Source organism: Prionailurus bengalensis, chromosome D4, assembly GCF_016509475.1.
Source record: "Prionailurus bengalensis isolate Pbe53 chromosome D4, Fcat_Pben_1.1_paternal_pri, whole genome shotgun sequence".
In the NCBI taxonomy this organism is placed as follows: domain Eukaryota; kingdom Metazoa; phylum Chordata; class Mammalia; order Carnivora; family Felidae; genus Prionailurus; species Prionailurus bengalensis.
In genome coordinates this window covers 11,083,562-11,105,089 of record NC_057359.1, presented here as the reverse complement: position 1 = coordinate 11,105,089, position 21,528 = coordinate 11,083,562, and the positions used below count along the sequence as shown (strand labels likewise).

The 21,528-nt window shown below is 46.5% G+C and overlaps 1 protein-coding gene across 2 annotated transcripts in view; it reads right to left on the bottom strand.

Moving 5' to 3' along the window:
* Window positions 1–847: 847 nt before the first annotated feature.
* PGM5 (phosphoglucomutase 5) overlaps window positions 848–21,528 on the bottom strand; it is a 181,764-nt gene continuing 161,083 nt past the window's right edge. For both annotated transcript variants that reach the window (XM_043566588.1, XM_043566589.1), the window contains one exon: window positions 848–2,331. In XM_043566588.1, the coding sequence (XP_043422523.1) occupies window positions 2,242–2,331 (90 nt within the window). In that variant the 3' untranslated portion in view covers window positions 848–2,241. The remainder of the gene's footprint in view (window positions 2,332–21,528) is intronic.

Here is a 21,528-nt window from a genome sequence, read left to right as displayed (position 1 = left end):
CAGTCTTTGTTCTGCTACACCGACCCCTGGTGAAACTACATAAATGGTTATAAGTCCCGGGAAGCCCCACTTTTTGGGAAACCCCTCAAGTGCCACGGGTCTTGTCAGCTCAGAGTCCACCTTGCTGTGGTTCCCAACGCGTGTTGCTTGTACCTCTACCCTAACATTCACATCCTCCTGTTCCCAAGTTACAAACTCCCAGGAGCGGGAATCATGTTTTGTACATCTCGCTGCACCAAAAACAGGACTCTGTATAAAGTAGTTGTTCAATCAGTGTTTGCTGAATGAATGAATGGATGAATGAATGAATGAATACCTGGGCTGTGCCAGACACATATGCTAGAAATAAAAAAAAAAAAACAGAATTTGTAAATGAGGATTTACATTTGAACCTCGAATTTAGAGATGGTCAAAAATTCAGCAACTTGAGAAAAATTACCTATTTTCTGACCTAGGAGGTAAGCCTAATAATGCATCCAAGGTGTGTTGACCCACACAGAGCCGCGCAGTGAATACATGGCCGACATAGGCATCCTCTTAAAGCCAGTGAGAAGTGAAGCTTTAAGGCAAATTGCGCTCGTCGCTGACAAATATCATAACTTTAGAATCTCTGCTCCAAGCCACCCTCCATTATTACAGAATGAAGATACTTAACGATGAAATGCTAGTTGCCAATTTATTTTTCTGCTGACTCCCGAAGGGCAGTTTTGAGCAATTTGCCCTTTCTGGTTCCATCTATGTAATTTAATGAAAGCCAGCCCTTGGGAGTGTTCTGAAAGACAGACTTAGCAAAGTGTGACCAATATGGTGAAACAAACAAGCAAAAATCCACAATCCGTGCAAAAGGTTGAAATAAGGAAATTTCTTTTTTATTGGCTACTAAGTGTCCTAGTGACTTTCTGACAGAAGCAGAGATAGAAAGTGGAAACAAATCCCTTACTGGGAACATCTCCCTGCTTGCACGAGTCTTGACTACAGCAACAACACATTGCTTAACAGTCAAAGCGCATCACGTCATCTGTGCTGACGACGGGGTAAGTGACAGTGCTGTTCCCAAGGAAGCAAAACATATGCAAACAGGTCCCACGCACCACACCGAGTGTCCTGGCTGAGTACAGACAGAGGCTGCTAGGGCCGCAATATCCTGCTCCTGGGCAAAGAAAGCCAGTTGTGACCTTCTGGTTTCCATCAGGGGCCCCCCACCCCTCATCAGGCCCATAACCACCACCCAGTAAGTACTCTATTCCCTACTTTTACGCCATCACATTGTCTCCTTCTACAGCCGCTGTAAGATGTGAACTATGTCCAAACGATTGCATTAAAATAGACCCTTATAAGATAACAGAGAGAGAGAGAAAGTCAGAGAGACAGTGGACATGGCGGTATTCTGTCTTCCCAGGAGGAATTAATGTAAACCCCCGTGTCACCGTACATGATGGCATCAAGGGAGCGCTGGTGGGACCGTAGGCACTCATTTGCAGAGTCCTGCCAAGAAACTGCTCTCCACCTGCACGAGGATTGGCTGAGTTGGAAAGAACGCAGCCAGCTTAATAGCGAAAATAATATTTACAAAATAAGAGAGGAAAACACCCTTTTGATATGCTTCGCTGGAAGTGTGCCATTGTGATCTGCAGAATGCTCTGGAAGGCGTGAGAGAACTCGGCTTGGGGACTCCGGGGGGATGGGAGGGTGGGGGAAGGGGCCATACGGTGGCTTGTGGGCATGAGGTGCGGTATGAGGGGCTCAACCTTCCCCCCACGGGAGACCTGACCCAGGATGAAGAGCCAAGCCCTCCACCACGCCGAGGAGAGTCTTCTGAGCTCCGCCCAGGGGCACCTGTGCCTTCGGGTCAGTTTAGTTCTGGCACTGCGCTCTGACCATGATTTCAGCACCTTTCCACACCGGACAGCAACGGCGCACAGATGCCAGGATGGACACCTTCCCAGCCCGCTAACTCTTTTCTCAAAAGGTGAGGTTCCTTTGCATGCTAAAATATGGATACCAAATGATAGTGCAGCTTTAACAGACAACGGAAGCCCCTGTTGCATTTGGAGGAACTGAACCAAACCCAAACAAAACAGATTTTTTTCTCCTCCCCCCCGCCCCTCCCCCCCATAAACATATTATCTTTTTTTTTTTCCCCAAAGTCGTAAAAGGCACAAACAGGTAGCAAGAAGGCGTGGGTGAAGTATGTCCCGCCAAGCGCTCTCTTTTGGCCCTCGTCACTGATCTTTCCTCCACTCAGGTGATGACTGTGGGGCCCCTCCGGCCGGTTCTCTCATGAATCTGGGAGATTTTCAGCGCAATGGCTATGAGAGGGCTCAGCACTGCCTGGAAAAGGAGGAAAAACAGTCTGTGAACAACTCACATCAGTCACAGGAGGGCTGCTGTGATTGGTTTCTGTCGCAAGCGTCTGGATTCAAGTATGATTTGTAGCTTATAGGCAGAGTCAGTAGCTGGCGCGACACCTGTTTGCCAGACCCTGGTTCCTCTTCCATAAAAGGGGAGTGGAGGGAGTAGGGCGGGGACCCTGGGGAGGAGACGGTCTCCAGAGTCTTGTCCCGGCCCCCCCAAAATGCTGATCTCAGACGTGAACCTACCACCCCAGCTCCCAGAGCATTGGGGCATTTCATGAACAGAACTCTGTGAATTAAGGAAGTTCAGAAAACGCCACAGTCTTCCTCTGCTACACTCCCCGCCCCTGACACCATGTACACCTCCAAAACATGTACGTGCACCAGAACTTGAGGAAAAACATTCATTCTCCAGCCTGTGACCCCAGGCCTGAAAAGCCTACTATCTTGATGTTCCAAGAGAAGAAGACCAACCCATCGGCCAGCGTCGCAGAAAGAACTGTTCATTTCTTCCCATCAAATAACATGGTGGCTCACAAGACTCCTCAAGGTCCCCCAGAAGGAGGGTGGTTTAGAGACCTAAGCAATAGGTCCCCAGAAAGGCAAAGGACACGCAGAAGAGAATCATTTCTTGCCCTCTAGCTGCTTATCAGGTCACAGGAGTAAGGCATCGTTTCCCAGAGTGTGGGACATGTACACATACACATAGATGACACGGGAAGTTATTTTAGATGGTTCACGGACATGGCGTTACCTACAAAATGTGAGAAAGTTACTCTGTTTTCCATTCTTCTTCAATGGTCCTAATGCATCAAGGAGAAACTCTTTAATACATTAACCAAAACAGAGCATGGCTCAGACAAGCATTACCTAGATAGAAGGCACTATCATTGCAGGTTTTATTGGATTCATTTTTGTGGTGAGCTTTTATTTATCAAGGGATACTGTTTTTTTTTTCATATAGATGAAAACTTTCTATAATAAATAAGTACTGAAGTGAAAGAAAAGTAAGACCATTTCAGGACAAATACTACTACAGGGATACCAATAAAAGACACATTTGGGAAATACTGGCATAAGGGAAGAAACAAAGATACAGTGTTGAGGAGAATAAAGCCTGTCATTTTCAGAGGGGAGAGGAGAATTCTGTTACTTGCAACCCTCACCTCTTCCTGACAGAGACAGGGATGAAGGGAGCATATGTGTTCTAACTGGACAACAAGAGCACAAGCAAATGCCCAGGGCCCGAGAACAAGCACAATAGCCCAGTGTGTCCTCAGTGGAGTGTAGGCACAGGGTAGTCCTAAGTGACAAGTGAATAAGACTTGTTTGATTTTTTTTTAATGTTTTTAATGTTTTATTTTTGAGAGAGACAGAGCACAAGCAGGGGAGGGGCAAAGAGAGAGGGAGACACAGAATCCGAAGCAGGCTCCGGGCTCTGAGCTGTCAGCACAGAGCCCGACGCGGGGCTCAAACTCATGGACTGTGAGATCATGACCCGAGCTGAAGTCGGACACAGACGCTTAACCGACTGTGCCACCCAGGCGCCCCGTCATAAGCACACTCCTTTATCCCCACTGCCCATTTCACCCACCCCCTACCCACCTCCCCTCTGGATCATCACTTTGTTCTCTAGTTAAGAGTCTGTTTCTTGGTTTGTCTCTCTCTCTCTCTCTCTCTTTTTTAAATTCTGCTTTCTCCTTTGTTAAATTCCACATATAAGTGAAACCATACAGTCTTTCTCCAACTTATTTCGCTTAGTGTAATACTCTCCAGTTCCATCCGTGTTGTTGGAAATGGCAAGATTTCATTCTTTTCTCTGCTGAGTAATATTCTCTTGTGTATATATGCCATATCTTTTTTTTCTCCCTCAGATCTAGGGCTAGGATTAGGGCCAACATCCCGTCTATTTAAGAAAACGCAGTGAAATTGAACTTGACACTTCAAGAACTGAAAAAGTAAGACGTACTTGACTTCACATCGTTGCGAGGGTCGAGATCAAAAACTTTGAACTCCACATCTTTAAGTGATGGCATCTACTGGCAAGGTGATAGGGAAGCACAGTTTTAACCAATGCTATAAACACTGCCACATTCTCTTAACTGATTTCCACCGAACTGGGAGACAAACAAACCTAAGCTTTCTGTTTCTGTAAAACATCCTGAATGAGGTCACCAGCACAGGAGCTGTGACTAGTACATCACTTTCTAATCTGCTCACCTACTTGAGCCTCTAACGAGTGGATTATGTGCTTATAAGGAATCAGTTAAGTTTGTTCCTAAATAAGTTAATACCTGTTACGCTTGTTGTTCAGAATATGCAATTATTAAACTGTATGTAAACCAGTGAGATGTGAGTATACACAGGAAGAGTTCTATGAAAATTAAGTTGAATGTTTTGGAAAGAGTTCGGTAATGGCAATGAGCTAATCCTGAGAAATTAATGTGAGGGAGATACAGCGAAACACTAGGGAAGAATAGAAAGTGTGAAGAATGGTAAGACAGGGTCTTATGCTAAGAGGAAAATGATTTCACTCACGTGTGGAATTTGAGAAACACAACAGATAACATAGGGGAAGGGAAGGAAAAATAAAATTAAAAAAAAAAAAGAGGGAGGCAAACCATAAGAGACTCTTTAATTCAGAGAACAAACTGAGGGCTGCTGGAGGGGAGGCGAATGGAGGGATGGGTTAAATGGGTGACGGGAATTAAGGAAGGCACTTTTGGGAATGAGGACTGGGTGTCATATGTACAAGGTGAATCATTGGGTTCTACTCTCCTGAAGCCAAGATTACACTGGATGTTAATTAACTTGAATTTAAATTTTAAAAAATGTACAAAACACTTTCTTCAGATTGCTCCCCAAGTGTGTTTAAATTCCCGCTAGCTATAAACAAATTAAAGGCAAACATTACTGATGAATAATGAGTGGGAATCTTCTTAAGAAAGATAATCACACCAGCACACAGTGTGCTCATGTTCAGAGAAAAGGTCTGAGATCACTATTAAAATATTGAACAATAAATATATACTTTGGTGTTTGGGGCTAAAAATACAATGGTCAAGATATGCGCTTAGTTACTTCTTTTAACTCTTTCTAGACTCATGAATCAAGCACTTGTCCGTCGCTTTGATCATGTCAGAGAAAAAGGCTTCAGTGGTACTTATGCATAAGGAAAGGAGAGAAATACAATTTTGGAGACTCCATATGAGGAAGACCTTGAACATGGGGGCCCCCAACTGGAGCAGAGAGATCCAGGCCAACACAGCACAGAAGCTGAGAAGTTATCTACCCTCAAGGGACTGTGACGGTTTGGGAAGAAGGACATTAGTGATGATCACCATGGACTGAACACTACTGAGGTCTTTTCACCCATTTTCCAGCAACCCAGAAAGTCTTCAGATGTTTGTATGACACTACAGAGTTCTGGGACAGGTCCCTAAAAATGCCCAAGATTAAAATGTGGAATGGATGCTTCAAGTCATAAATTAAGGATCATAGAGCAATGTCTTTTTTTCTTGCCTGAGTGTATAAAGTAAATATATACGTTCTAGAATAATTGGTCATGCCATGCAAACCTACCACCCCAGGAGCTTTGTTTAACTCAGGGCTTTTCAGGAGAGTGCTTGCTACTTAGGAGGTATTCAATGGATATCAGCGGCTATATCAGCTTGGTAAAAAGAAGATGATGAGGCAGACAGAGACCTTCTGTGACCATCGTGCAGGGTGCCCTGGGCAAGTGGAAGGGGCACTGGACGTTTGCTGTCATGGTTTTCTTCAGAAATCACAGCTTTTATACATGTGAACCCCAAACGTTTCTATCATCCCCCATGCATCATGAAAAAGAGAGGAGGGGTGTCTGGGTGGCTCAGTCGGTTGAGCGTCTGACTTCGGCTCAGGTCATGATCTCGCGGTCTGTGAGTTTGAGCCCCACGTCGGGCTCTGTACTGACAGCTCGGAGCCTGGAGCCTGCTTCGGATTCTGTGTCTCCCTCTCTCTCTGCCCCTCCCTGGCTCATGCTCTGTCTCTCTGTCAAAAATAAACATTAAAAAACATAAAAAGAAAAAGAGTGAAGGGAGATTAATTTTCCTGAGACAATGGGAAAGGCCCTGGGAATGAATAGTGAGCCAAGGAGTTAAAAATTAGAAGCCTACGCATGTGAGATTTCCGAGGTAGCACGAGAGGCAGAGAGGAACATGAGTTTTGAGATCTTCTTGTCACAGATGAGGAAACACAGAGAGTAGCCAGGTTGGGCCCAGGGTCACACATCTGTTTGGTGGCTGAGCAAAGAACATAGTGATGCCTCCTTGACGGCTCTTTCCATCCCACAATCCTGAACACGAGGAATGACCAGGAAAACAGACTGGATGAAAGGGGCGAAGTGGGAGGGATGACGGAACAGTGGGGTCGTCACCCACTGCGCCGGACAAGTCCCAGCTCAGTTGAGCGGTCAGACGGGACGGACCGGCCATCTGCACTGACCAAGAGCAGGAGGGACAGTAAGAAGAAGAGTGTTTCTGGTTAAGTGAATGCGTTAGAAGGTCCGAGGTGACTCTTCATGAATAAAGGGACTAAGCTCATACAGCCTTTAATCGATGAGAAATATAACATCTTTGTTTTTTCTCGGAAGTGCTTGACATAGTTTTTCTACGCTCAAGAGCAAGGAGTGAGTACGTCTCTTGCTGCAAATGGATGGCAATGTATCCATCCAACAGCCCTCTCAGTGTGGCTCCAATGTCTTCCTCCATCTTGGACGGTTGGGAGAGAGATTTCCTACCATCTTTAGTTAATAAGCCTACTGGGCTGCAGAGGGAATTGGAGGCTGTCCCTACTTAAAATTCGGATGCTTTGTTTATCGTGGGTTTTAATTACGTTGATTTTGATTTTTTTGAGTTTATTTATTTTGAGAGAGAGAAAGAACACGTGTGTATGCGTGGGGGAGGGGGGGAGAGAGAGAGAGAGAGAGAGGGAGAGGGAGAGAAAGAATCCCAAGTAGGCTCCAGGCAGAGCCTGACTCAGGGCCTGATCTCACCAACCTGTGAGATCAAAAACCCACAATCAAAAGTTGGCTGCTTAACCAATTGAGCCGCTAAGGCACCCCAGCACTGATGTTGATTTTTAAAAATATTGCATTGCAATATTCATTTTGATTGCTGAGTTTTGGGTGCCTTTTTAAATTGTGCATCTAGCTAACCTCACCCTAAGCCCTGTCCTGTATTAGGTTGTAACCTGTTTGTGCTCCCTGGAGGGACAGAGTGGGTTTTTCCTTTCACTTTTTCTCCCATCTCCTCCTCCTTTATGTTGCTGTGGTGGTGGTTTTGATCCATATGCGTGTAAATTAGGGCCACAAAAACAAACCCCTAACCAATAGACAGGAGAAGCGTAAATGATCCGGATGTAACAAGACTCAAAGTAAACAGTTAACTGATTTTTTTTTTTTTTTTTTGGAGAAAAAAAATACATCACTTATGAAGTCAGATTTGGCAGAATTTGTGGAGAGAACCTTGCGCTGGACCTGTCTTGAAGGAGGAACATGACTTTCGTGGTCAGGGAGGTGTGGGTGTGGGGAGGATGGGGGTGGGTGGAGGGAGGGGATAACAGCACTTTTTTCGAGTTCCTGGTCGGGAGCAGGTACTACAACCCAGGAGAATGCAGCTCCCTGACCAACAGAAGATACGGACCCTCTAGAGTCAATAAGATAGGAACTGGTAACAAATGCCACCTGCTCCTGATTCTTAGCGGCCGCTGGCATCCCCGCTCCTGCTGATCTGCCTGCCCCCCACCCCTGACTTCAGGCCAACATTTCGTTTTAGTCCACATGCTGTGGGCTTGGTTTAAGGCAGTGGTTCTCAAACCTGAGCGTGCATCAGAATCACCGGGGAGGGTCTGTGAACGTGTAGACTGCTGGTCCCCTCCCCGAGCTCCTGAGCCAGGCGGTCTGAGGAAAGGCCCAAGAATGTGCATTTCTAACAAGTTGCAGGTAATGCTGCTCCTCGGGATTCAGGGCCCACACTTTGCCAACTGCTGCTCCAAGGTGCTGATTACTGGGTCTGCCGAATTCTTTGCTCCAGCTCGGTTTTCTTTTCTTTTCTTTTTTAAATGTCTTTAAAATTATTTTATTTTAGAGAGATAGCAGAAGCGGGGGAGAGGGGCTGAGGAAGAGAGACAGAGAATCTCAAGCAGGCTCCACGCTCAACGTGGAGCCCGACGTGGCGCTCGATCCCACGACCCTTGGATCATGACTTAAGCTGAAGTCAAGAGTCAGACTTTCAGCCAACTGAGCCTCCCAGGCGCCCCTCAAAGTTTGGTGTTCTTGTTCACATCACACAATTCCACGTTCTGCCACAGCTGACCAGACCAGGAGCGGGTCCCTGCCATCAAAGGCTGGTCAGCAACCTTCCAGATAACAGGGGACAAAACCCAGCTGATCAGATTCTTTCCCCTCGGGGATTAAACTGATAGGTAATGAAAGAATGAGGCAGTTACCAGTGGGAGCGAAATTAACCCCGAGGTTAGAATTAATTAGCCACGAGGGTATAAGGCGCCATGGTTTTGCCAAGGCAGGGACTCTGGGAAAGATGACAAAGAATTAAAAGAAAGAAACCAGGAAAAATAAAGATTAAAGACAACAGAGGAAAATAATAAAGAGTTGGCAGAAAGGAAAAAAAAAAAACACAAAACGGTGTGAATCCCAGTAATCTCTAAAGGAAAGATCCATTAACTCCCACCAGGGGGCCTGGATCTATTACTTTGTTCAAGGTCTGGCCTCCAGGACCTGGCCCTGTGACAGGACTCACCCTTGGATTTCTTGAGCTAACCCTTGGTCTCTGGGTGCTCTAAAATAAATCAAACTTTTAAAGCAAACGAAAACAAAATCACTTTGATCAAATAAACTCACCCAACTTGTTTCTCTTGGGTCATTTTGAGGGACCAGCATTGCCCAGCTTTCTACCACCAGCGAGAAAAAAAGCTTTTTTTTTCCCCCCTTAGAAAACAACACTTCTGGCCAACCAAAATTAATTTCCTCACCAGATCAGCTCATGGCTGCACCAGCCCCTCCCACCAAATCTCTCCCAAGGCTGGGCCAGAAGTGCTCTTCGGTGGGTCTTTGTCTCTCTCTCCCATGTGCAAGCAGCTACCGGTCCCACGGATCGTATTTGCACAGTGGCTCCCCGACCCCCCACTCCCCACTCACCCCATCGCTCCCTCCTCTGCCACCCCTGGCTTGCAGGAAGCTGCTGACTGTTCTCATCCTCACCACACCGAGCTTTAGGGACTCGGACTCGTTCACCTGACGCCCTGATGTACAAGTCTCCGATAATCCCTCCGAGACCATTCTCAGCCCCTCTTGGCATGGCTGTTAGGCTCTGGGTGGCTGGGTCTCACTCTCTCTGGTGGGCAGACTAACAGCCCCCAAGACGTCAGTCCTAATCCCTGGAGTCTATCAATGTGACCTCAGGTGGGGTGGCAGGGTGGGGGGAAGGTTCTTTCCAGATGTGAGTAAGCTAAAGATCTTGAGATGGGGAGATTGTCCAGCTGGGCCCTAAATGCAATCACTGCTGTCCTCAGAAGAGGGAGGCAGATGGAGATCACATACAGGCACACAGAGGAGCTGAGACAAGTCGCAGCCCGAGGTGGGGGGGATACAGCCACAAGGCAGACGTGGTTCCAGCTGCCAAAAGATGGAGGGGGCAAGGAAGGTTCTCTCCCGGAGCCTCCCGAGGGAGTGCGACGCCCCGATCACAGAATGCCAGCCTCCTGAACCAGGAGAGATCCATTTCTGTTGTTTGAAGCCACCCAGTCTCTGGGACTGAGTTACAGCAGCCACAGCAAATGACTGCACCCTTCCTTTTCGGGAGCCCTCCTCAATCGGCTGCCTCTCCTTGTCTCACACCTTTGCACCTCTGAAACTGTGACCCCTCAGCCTGAGGCAGCCCACCCACCCCTCTTTCTTTCTCCACGTCTGCCTGGGGTGAGCTGACCATGGTGCAATCTCACCCATCCCTCGAGGCCGCCTTGCCGAGACCTTCTGACAATCCTACCCCGCCCGGCGAGGCTCCCTCCATTCTCCAGACTGCTCCCTTGCTTCTCGGCTGATTCCTTTTTGCCTTGATTTACGGGAGTTTGTGGAGTTGTTTGCCCTCCTCTCTCTCCCTCTGCACACTTCCAGTAAATTCTAAGCCACTAGAAGGCAAAGCTTTTCTTATGTATGTCTGTTTCCCTCATGGTATGTGTCTTGCCCATTAGAGATGCTAAAACAAACAAACACACAAACAAAAAACAAATGGCGGGTTTGGGAAATGATGTGATGAGGTGAGCTTTCCAGCATTTAATGTGTGGATGATCTGAGAAACCTTGTGTCTGGCAGCCTCTTCATCAGGAAGCTTCACTAGGAAGAGACGAAACTGTCCATCCATTCCCCCATAGCCTCCTCCTCAACCCAAAGGAGAGTCCAGCCTTCATGTTTCTTTCTTTCTTTCTTTTTTAATTCTTTTAATGTTTATTTATTTATGAGAGAGAGAGAGAGAGCAGGGAAGGGGCAGAGAGAGAGGGAGTCACAGAATCCAAAGCAGGCTCCAGGCTCTGAGCTGTCAGCACACAGCCTGACGCGGGGCTCAAACCCACAAACCGTGAGATCGTGACCTGAGCCGAAGTCCAACGCTTAACCGACTGAGCCACCCAGGCGCCCCAGGCTTCGTATTTCTTAAGCCAGGAACCCCTCTTTGCTTGGGAAGAGTTAATAGGTTCTTGAGGGATTCTAATTAGCACCAAGTACCAAGATGATGCTAGGGCTGGGGTGAAGGCTTCAAAAGAAAGCTGTCCAGTCTGGGAAGACAGTAAGGGGAAAGGACTCTGCATTCTGGAAATGGTGACGGTGTGGGCCCTGTTGGATGCAACAACACTGAGGAGGGCAGTGGGCAGTGGCAAGGGCCACTGGGGAAAAGAGCCTGTGCCCTTGCCCAGAGCAGTGCCTCAGACAGTGGGGACAACCCACAGAGAGCTGAGAGCTCCGCCGATCACAGAAGCCTGCACTCTCCCCAGGAAAGCGTGCACCCTCTCCGTGCCTCCGTCCCTTCCGCGTGGTCTTAGATGCTTCGGAAAAGGGAGGGAGCCTCAAATGGCCATTTGAGTATACGGGACTCACGCTCTACTCTGTGAAGCTACTGAGTTTCCTGCCAACTCAGAGAGGGGTGACCAAGTTGGAGATCGTCTGTTCCGTGCAATACAAGGACAATGTGACATTCCTTGTATCTCAGGAGTTGTGCAGCCAGCCATACCTGTGAGGATTATAAACTTGGAGTCATCCTCTGACTTTGTTTCCAAAACATCCCCGCACTGGAAAAGTTTCTGATTCCACTGCCCTTTAAATCCTGAACACTCACGGGGCGCCTGCGGGGGGCTCAGTCGCTTAAGGGTCCCACGCTTGATTTCAACTCAGGTCGTGATCTCACGGTTCCTGCGTTCGGCGCTCACAGCACAGAGCCTGGTTGGGATTCTCTCTCTCCCCCTCTCGCTCTCCGCCCCGCCCCTGCTTACGTACGCACTCTCTCTCTCTCAAAATAAATAAATAAACACAAAAAATATATATATCCAGAATACACACAATGTAACAGAGAGAGAGCCAAGGACAGGGATCTGTAACCCTCAAGGCCGGTTTGTAAGGGCTCCTGCCCAAAGGGGTGAGCGGGGAGGGAAATCCGTCCCAAGCCCATCTGAGAAGACGGCAAGGGCCGCATCTTCCCAGGGAAAGGGGCGCCCCTGTCTTCCCACAAAGATGCTATCCATGTCAGGCGGGGAGGAGAAAGCCTCTTCACCCTACCCACTCTCACAGATGGTTTTTCCAGTTTGTACGAGGGTGCCCTCTAAGACACCACCTGGGTTACAATAGCCCAGATTTTAGGTAAGAAGGATGACTGGCTACTTTAAGCCCATTTGAGAGGGGCATCGAGAAGAGGAATTATTACCGAAGATAAAATCAAATACGCTTTGGCTAATAAAAATTAAGCAAAAATGCCAAACGCTGCCAACATTCTGCTCTTTATTATAATCCGTACGAGGGCCCTGACTTTAATTCCTCTTTCGTCTGACACATCCACCTGTCTTGATCCACAACAGAACTAAAATTAGCCAAATGGAGACTGTGGAAAATGACTACATAAATCTGAATTTTGAGCCCCACACCGAGGGAACCATCTGTCTTGTCAACATCATGGGCCAGGCCTCCACAGAATCTCTCTTCTGAGGGAGAGAGCGAGCCACCCCAAGACAGACGCTGACGAAACACTCCCAAAGAAGTTCACCGGAAGCAAGAACTAACCCAGCACTTCGGGACCACAGTGACAAGCCTGGTTAGAAACCACCGTGGCCAGGCAGGCCCAGCCTCCTCCTCCAACCCCTCCACTCTCACCATTGATTTGGGACTTGAGGAGGTGAAAGGGAGTCCCTAGGCTACAGATCCAAAGTAAAACAGAAGAGTCACAAAGACGGTTTTCTTATTTGTTCAAAGGTGAGCTCCATTTGGCTCCACACTTGGAAGAATCCCATGGAGATTGGGGGGTGGGGGTGCGGGGAGGAGAAAGCAACACCACTGGCCAGCATTTGTGGACATCGCTGCCAGGCATCAGGCAGAGTCCCGTTGCCCCGTCATTGTCCTGGGGTGCGAACACAAACCAACCTGCAAGATGTGACAGCTCACGTTTTGTAGAACTGCCCCCCACCCGTCACTCCTTCCCTCTCCTCTCCCTTTCTAGCCTCCTTTCTGTCACCGAAAACATCGTGGGAGGATGTGAAAGGAATGACTGGTTGGTTCATTCACATCACCATGATTTCTGCCCACCCTCCTCAAGTGTCCCTACTGTGTCTTCCACAGTTCTCTTCGTCGGGTATATTCACGACAGACTTCCATGGTCTCCCTGATGTGGAACACACTTGCCCGCATAGAGGGAAACTACAGTTGCCCACCCGGCTATCACCACTCACGGAATTGTTAGCAGAAATCCGACCACACGATGGAAAGCAGGGGTTAAAAAAAAAAGCAGCACTGTCCCATTGGTGTTGCTCAAAGGACTCTCCTTGTAAGCATTCGCCTCCTATTTTTACTTCAGTTCCAACCACTTCTGAAAGCCAATGTCCAGGTAATCAATCAGTCTTTAAAAACATGGTTCCCAGGGTTGGAACAATAATGGGATTCAGCTTGGCTTTCTGCATATAGATCCCAGGAAGCCTGGATCCTTATGGATCCATTAAAAGTTTCCAAAGAAATCTCCCAAAGGTTGGTCAGAAGACTGTCACCTGAGGATGAGGGAAGGAATCACTGGGGATGCCGTTCTGGGCTCCTGTCATGGCGACGCCATTTTGGTGAAGCTGGGGACCGACCAATCAAGGAGTGTGTAGTCCTCACAAGCTCCCGGAGTGACTGTGATACATCCCCAGGTCTGAAAACCACACTTAACAGAGTGTCGTGCTACTTAGTCTATAAGGAGTGGTCCAGAAAAGTAGTTACAAGCAGGGACTCTGAAGCCAAAGTGCCTGGCCCTCCCCCTTGTGAGTTGTGTGAGCTTGGGTAACCTCCATGAGCCTTAATGCTCCTTACACAGAATAGGGGGCCCTGGACCTCATAGAGCAGCTGTGAGGAGGAAATGAGCTAATGAACAGGAAACACTCAGAACAAGCATGGCACCCAGTGGGGGCGGGGCTGTGTAAACACTGCTGTCATCCTACAAACCAGTAACTAAACGGAACTAACACCCGAGCACCTTCAAAGCCACCCCTGAGGCTACATGGGGGCATGCAAAGCGGAGGTCCACGGCCACCCAATCTACTCTGTTACCTCTTATTTTTGCTGGCACAAAATTTATATAGACATTTTCAAACTACTGTTTAATATACGTCCAGTGAAACCTTGGTTTGCGAGCATAATTAGAGTTCCACAAACATGCGCGTAATGCAAAGCACATGTATATCAAGGCGAATTTCAAGAACCACCGGCTCAGTTGCGATCGTGTGATGTTCGGCGTCATGTACGACGTGTATTGCAAGCCATCGCTCGTTTATCGGGTTAAAATTTATTAGAAGTGTTTGCTCCTCTTGCGCAACACTTGCAGAGCAAGGTACTTGCAATCCAAGGTTTTATTGAATATATAAAATGTGAATTGAATGCCTTTAGATGGCATGCCAGTTCCAACCAACAACTTCCCTCTGTTTCATGCCTGGCTGTCGTACTCACCTCGGTGGGTTATCTGTCATTTGAATTTCTGACCCCAGGGTGAACTTATGCCAGGACTATGGGGTATTTCTAAAGACCAGTGGTTCTTCGATATGGGTAGTCATGGGTTTTTCTTCAAGGTGCACTTCAGGATCATGAAACCCCAGCCAGCTGGGAACCCCATCTGGCCTCCCACGTCTCCTCAGATGTGACATATTCGTCGGACTTTTAAAATCGGTTTGTGTAACAGATCTGAACGTATTCACATACTGGTTCACGTTCATCCAAGCTAGCTCACATTTCTGCTTTGAAAAGATTAGTTAACAAATATTTGGTTCCAAAGCCCTCATAGGTCTAGGCTCAGAAAGATTATTCAAAATAATAAGTGTAACCTCCCAGTAGTCGGTCACTTTGGTAGCCACTGACGCCACACATTAATACCAGCATTCCTCTGCTCCCTGACACAGAAGGCTGAGCTTCCAGGTCCTTCTATGGCCAGGTGGGGCCTTTTGACAATTCCCAGCCATTGGGTTAAAAGTGGAGGAGACATGGGGTGCCTGGATGGCTCAGTCAGTTGAGCGACCACCTTCGGCTCAGGTCATGATCTCACGGTTCGTGAGTTCGAGCCCCATGTCAGGCTCTGTGCTGACCGCTCGGAGCCTGGAACCTTCTTTGGATTCTGTGTCTCCCTCTCTCTCTGCCCCTAACCCACTCGCATTCCATCTCTGTCTCTCTCAAAAATAAATAAACATTAAAAATTTTTTTTTAAGTGGGGGAGACATGTTCGCTTTCGGCCAAAGCTTCTCTGATTACAGCAACCAGCCATGTTCCAGACGCCTGGACCCTAGAGGACAAACAACGTGGAGGAGAGCCCCCAATCAAGCTGTGGAAAATATATAATGTGAATAAGAAACTTCGTTTTCACTGGTGGTTTTAAGCCACTGAGAGTTTTGAGTTGTTGGTCACCATGACATTATCCAGTCCATTTTGACGATAAAAACACTAGTCGCTGATATGAAGTGGGAAATGCATTTCGAAAACAACTTCCAAATCAGGTGGTAGGAAGAAAGAATATGCCTTGGAAATTCTATGCTGCTGAACCACCTTTGGCTTTTAGATGTGGGGCCATCTATATTACACCTGATACTCTGAAGCCGACTAGAAGCATAAGAATAGGGTAGTTTTAAAACACAGTTGCATAATCCTTTAAAATTCTTTCCATTAGGAGGTGGGGGTCTAGCGGTGCGCGGGTGGCTCAGTTAAGTGTCTGACTCTTGACTTTGGCTCGGGTCATGATCTCACGCTTCATGAGATCGAGCCCTGTGGTGGGCTCTCTGTTGACAAGAGTGGAGCCTGCTTGTGATTCTCTGTCTCCCTCTCTCTCTGCTCATCCCCCATTCATGTGCACTCTCCCTCTCTCTCTCTCAAAAATAAACACTCAAAAAAAAAAGAGGTGGGGTCTAGTCCCTCTTCCCTTGAAACTTGGCAAGCTCGCTCGAACAATAGAGTTTACACAAGTGTTGGTACATGACTTTTAAGGCTGGGTCACAGAAGGCCCTGTCGCTTCGCCACATTGGCCCAAGACCTGCGTGTACAAGTCTGGCCAAACGGTGAAGAGGCCTCCAGAAGATTCCAGATCCCAGCCGCATGAGTCCCTCTCAATCCTTCTCGTCTTCCCATGGAAGACGCCAGACATCCTGGAGCAGGGGGTAAGCCATCCTACTGGGCCATGTCCAAATTCTGGACCGTGAGCATGCTGAAATCATTGCTGTCGGTGATTTGTTAAGCAACAGTAGCTGACCAGAGCAAAAGGTAAGAAGTCTAGACAGCGCTTTAGGCTGCTCCATTGCTTGACTCTTCGTTAGGGGAGGAAAGCAGCCCAGGCTTAAGCAAAGTAGGAGAGCACACGCTACGTCGGGTGAATGCATGAATCAGTCGGGCTTGGGTTTAATTCCAGCCTCAGCACTTACCAGACAAGGTTCTCAGTCTCTCTGTGCCTCATTTCTGAAATTGGGATGCTAAGAATAGTTCCTGATTCACAGCGTTGTTGTAAACATGAAATGAGAGACCCTGTGGTTGCCAGCAGCGTCCCCGGCCCCGCATGCTGGGCTCTGTCACTGAAGGCCGTCAGGAGGCCTCGCCGGCTAAACCTGCAGCTTGCACATACGAACATCAAATCCACGCCTGCTCGTGCCTCAGCGGGCTCAGAAGCCAGAAAATGTTGTTTCCCGGCTGGGCTTAGGTCACAGGCAACAGGACTGCCTCCACGGCAAGATGGAGAACTCATTTACCGGCTTTGCCAAAATCTTGGGAGGAAGAAATCCTTCCTTTTGCCCTCATCTATAGATTGTGCCTTGGGTTCTGACGTTTTGATTCTTCTTTAGTGATTTTTGTACAGCTGACACTGAGTATCCACTATGTGCCAGCTACAACTCTAATTCGCGTATTGAGTTCATCTTCATAAAGGCCTATGAGGTAGGTGGTATTATCTCCATTTTACAGATGAGGAAACTGAGGCTCGGAGGCGTTTACATAGCTTGCTCAAAGTCCCACAGCTCAGCTAGCAAGCGGCAGAGCTGAGCTCTGAACCCAGTCCGCGCCTTGATTCTAACTACAAAGCTGTGCTGTATCTCACGACCCTAGACGGACCTTTCCATCTTCCAAAAATGTTTGAAATCTATTTGTCTTTATGGCTTTCAAGGTTTCTCTGTTCCAGGTGCACTATTTGAAAAGTGCCTTGTTAAGAATTGTGAAACAAACAAGCCAACAAAGAAACCAAAAAAGAATCGTGAAACACAGCAATCACAGGGAAGCCCGTGAAAGTTACACACACGAATTCTACGTAAAGCTGGTGGTCGTATTTCTGAAGCCCCAGCCTATTTGAGTTCGAAATGAATTCATCAAATGGTCCTCCCTAGTTAGCAAGAAATACAGTCAGCACAGAGAGCCCGCCTCCAAGATGTACTAATACCTTTTAGGAGCTTAAAGGACCCTCCTTTGATTCCTATCCGTCCGGAAAGTTTTTTTTTATCACAAATAGATGATTTAAAAATGCATGCCACCAAATGCTTCCTGTATCCATTTTGTTACTACTTTCTCACTTAATTGCCCTTGTGATGGTACTCTGTATCATTTCATTCCCCAGCATATAATTTTTAGATGTGTTCCTGTGACATGCAAGGCCTTTATATGTTGATACTGTTTGGGGGAGTATCTATGCATGCCCAGTAAGTCAGGCATGTTAACTATATTGTCCAAATATTCTAGAGTTTTACTAATTTTTGTTTTCTACTTGTTCCAATAATTCCTGAGAGGGGTGTTAAAATATTCCAGGGTGATTGGACATCTCTCTATTTCTTCTTAACAGTTGTGTCCATTTTCTTCTTTATAACTGTAGGATTGTTAGGTCTAACTGGGGGAATTAAACCCTTGATCATTTTGATGACTCCCTCTTCACCTTTAGCAAGACTTTAGACCTTTATCTGAAATAAACAGAGCTAGATTTTTGGTTATTATTTTGTATATCTTTTAACTTTTTTTGAACTTTCAAATTTTCTATTTTTTTTTTTTTTTTGTTGTTGTTGTTTAAGATATGTCTCTTTTAGGGGCGCCTGGGTGGCTCAGTTGGTTAAGCGTCCGACTTTGGCTCAGGTCATGATCTCACAGTCTGTGAGTTCGAGCCCCGCGTCGGGCTCTGTGCTGACAGCTCGGAGCCTGGAGCCTGCTTCAGATTCTGTGTCTCGCTCTCTCTCTACCCCTCCCCGGCTCGCGCTCTCTCTTTCTCTGTCTCTCAGAAAAGTGAATAAACATCAAAAAAATTTTTTTTAAAGATATGTCTCTTTTAATGAGCTTCTGTCTCTTTTAAAAAATCCACACTCTGGCTTTTCCCTGGGGCATTTATTTCAACTACATTTAAAGAAATAATGAATACATTTGTATTTAAAAATCTATCACCCTACATGCTTTTTGACCCACCTGTTTTTCCCTCTTCTCTTGGATGATTTTTAAGTTGTGTTTTCTGTGTTTTCCTCTCTTAGATTGTAAATTAAACGCTTTCCTTTTATATTTTGTGATGGTTCCCTAGAAATCACAGGATGAATCCTTGACTTATCAAAACTGAATAATGATCTACAACTTTACTTTCCTCCGAGTTATACAAGAACATGATAAATATTTTCAGCACCAAAGGCATTATTATTAATGTTTTATACAGTCAATGTTTGTATAAATCGACCTTCTTTTCAGCCTTTCTTTGCTTTTTCTTCCTTTGCAGCAGGCTTGAGGCTTCATGGAGGATAATTTTCCTCCTAACTGAAGGATGTCCTTGAGACCTTGTTTTGGGTCCGTCTGCTGGCGGCCCATTCTCTCAGCGTTTGTTTGTCTAAGTGTCTTAATTCTGCTCTCATTTTAGAAACATCCTTTCTAGACTGTCAGTTATTTCCATCTTCTGATTTTCAACGTCGCTTTTGAAAAATTAGTTGTCAATCAAACAACTGTGCCTTTGATTTTGATGGTTTTTTTCCCCTTGTGGTCCGTCTTTGATATTCTGCAGTCTTAGTCTGATGTGTCTCAAAGTGAATTTATCGTTACTTATCCTGCTTGGGTTTCTAGAACCAGTGGGTTGATTTCCTTCGTTGGTTCTGGAAAACCTTCAGCTATTATCCCTTCCAGGTTTACCAGTACCCCAGTCTCTCCTCTCCTTTTGAGATTCCAGTTAAATTCTGGTAGACCTCACTGTATCTTTCATGTTGCTTACCCTCTATCCTGTATGTGTATCGATTCCTGTGCACATCGCTTTGTCTCTTCAAGTGCCTTTCATCCTTCATAGTCGGCTGGCCATTTTGTTTGAGAAATTACTCAGAGAAGTAACTTGCGACTTAAGAATGGCTTCCTTCATCTTCTGAGGGAGCTAGCAGTTCAGAGTCATGGATTTATCACCCCCGGGACTGCAATCTGTACTCTGTTATTTTTGGAATGATTCCCTTTGAGTTTACAATCTAGAACGGGCATTGTTGTGCCAGGATCTCTGCTTTTGGGGAGTTCTTAACTCTAACCAGTTTTCCTTCAGCCACACATCAATCTGTCACCCGGGTGTGCGTCTTATCTGACCCTCTGGTTAGTCCTCCGGGCAACAGAGGCAGGTGGTAATAGACCAGGTTTTCCACCTAGACCTGAAGCCCGTGACCGACACGTATGTAATTTTCCACAAGCGGCTGTTCCTAGCACCTCCCCTAAACGGGCAAATGCCTTAGCATCGAAACTGTTCTGGCTCACTTCCCTGAGCCCCAACTCCTTCCCTATTTCTGTTACCCTTTTATCAGATCATTGGTCACCGATGTTTTTCCAAAAATGCTTTTATGTGTTTCTTTCAGCCTCTTTGGTCCAGAGGGAGGGTTGGATTGAATCACCTAGCCCACAATTACTAGAAGTCCTTCACACAGGGTTGGGTTGATTTTGTGATCATTTTCCTGCCAGTATTTAAAAACCACATTTTATACGACAAAAATCCAGGTTTCTAAAAATCCAGAAAATATGGCAATGCTGGGCTCATCTGTTAATAAGGCAAAACCTGGAGAGAGCTGGGTGTGACTGGCATCCCTGCTGTGCCCTACTGTCTTCAACTCCCTAATCTAGGATTCGCTGGCGTCTGAATTTGCTGCCACGGAACAAGCAGTCACGGAGCAGAAGCAGTGAAATGATTTTGATATTAATGAGTAGACATTTTACCTGGTTACATTATCCAGGAAATCTAGGACATTCTAACTAAAATCTTCCTCTTTTTTCTGAAATAGACGTGCTCACGAGGTGGAGCTTGGAGACGTTGAGGGAAGGCCGGCGGATTTGCACGAGGAGCAAATCTAGGCTAGACTAGACTTCCCACTACTCGGGAACTGTGAGGCTCAAGGATTGCATCTGAGAACATTCTCAGAGGATGGGTTGGGGGGCACCGACGGTATGCCAGATGAAGGGTGGGCACCCCGTTGACTCGAATTTATTTGGGGTGCACATCCCCAAAGTTTTTGACAGCACTGGGTATAGCACCCTAGTTAAGACCCGGGTCTCTGGGGGGCAGAGTCTAGGTTCAAATACCAGCCACACTGCTTAGATATAGTAGGTCATTTAAACTCTCAGGGCCAAAGTTTTCTCACCTACAAAACATGGATGGCTAAGTACCTACCATATTGGATTGTGATGAGAATAAGAAACCAAAGAACACGAAACACACAGCTTTCTATCTAGCCCATGTACAGGAATCAACACTATTATTATTATTATTATTATTATTATTATTATTCTTTAAGCAGGAAGCCTGGCTTGCTAGAAGAGTAGGGTGGAAGTGTGTGTTCAAGCATCTAACCCCAACAGGTTGACCTTTGGTAGGCAGACAACAACTTCTCTGGCTTCTGCTTCCTTGTCCATAAAATGAAACTCATACTATCTTTTCTCATGGAAGATCCGATTTGTTTAAAAAGATTAAGAATACCAGAAGTGTTCTCAGCTCCTTGACTGAAAGGCACCCAAAGTCACTGCAATCAGAAGTAACATCTCTCTTCCATTGATACTCACTATAGTATTTTCCAGACTATGACTATTAGGATTTCTTTTAAAGAATCTGCGAACGATATTTGGCTTCTTTTAAAAACATTAACTTCGATGGGCACCTGGGTGGCTCAGTTGGTTGAGCAGTCAACTCTTTGGTCTCAGGTCATGATCCCCAGGTCATGGGATTGAGCCCTGTAATGGGCTCCGTGATGAGTGTGGAGCCTGCTAACGATTCTCTCTCTCTGCCCCTCTCCCCAGCTCGTACACTCTCTCTCTCCAAAATGAAAAAAATTTTTAAATGTTCAAAAAAAAAAAAAAAGAAGTAACATCCACTGACAAATAGAAATGACCCTCCACTCGAAGAGATTCTTCTCCGTGATACAAAGACTGTTGGCGGACTTTAGGGACAGTTAATACACATTTTAT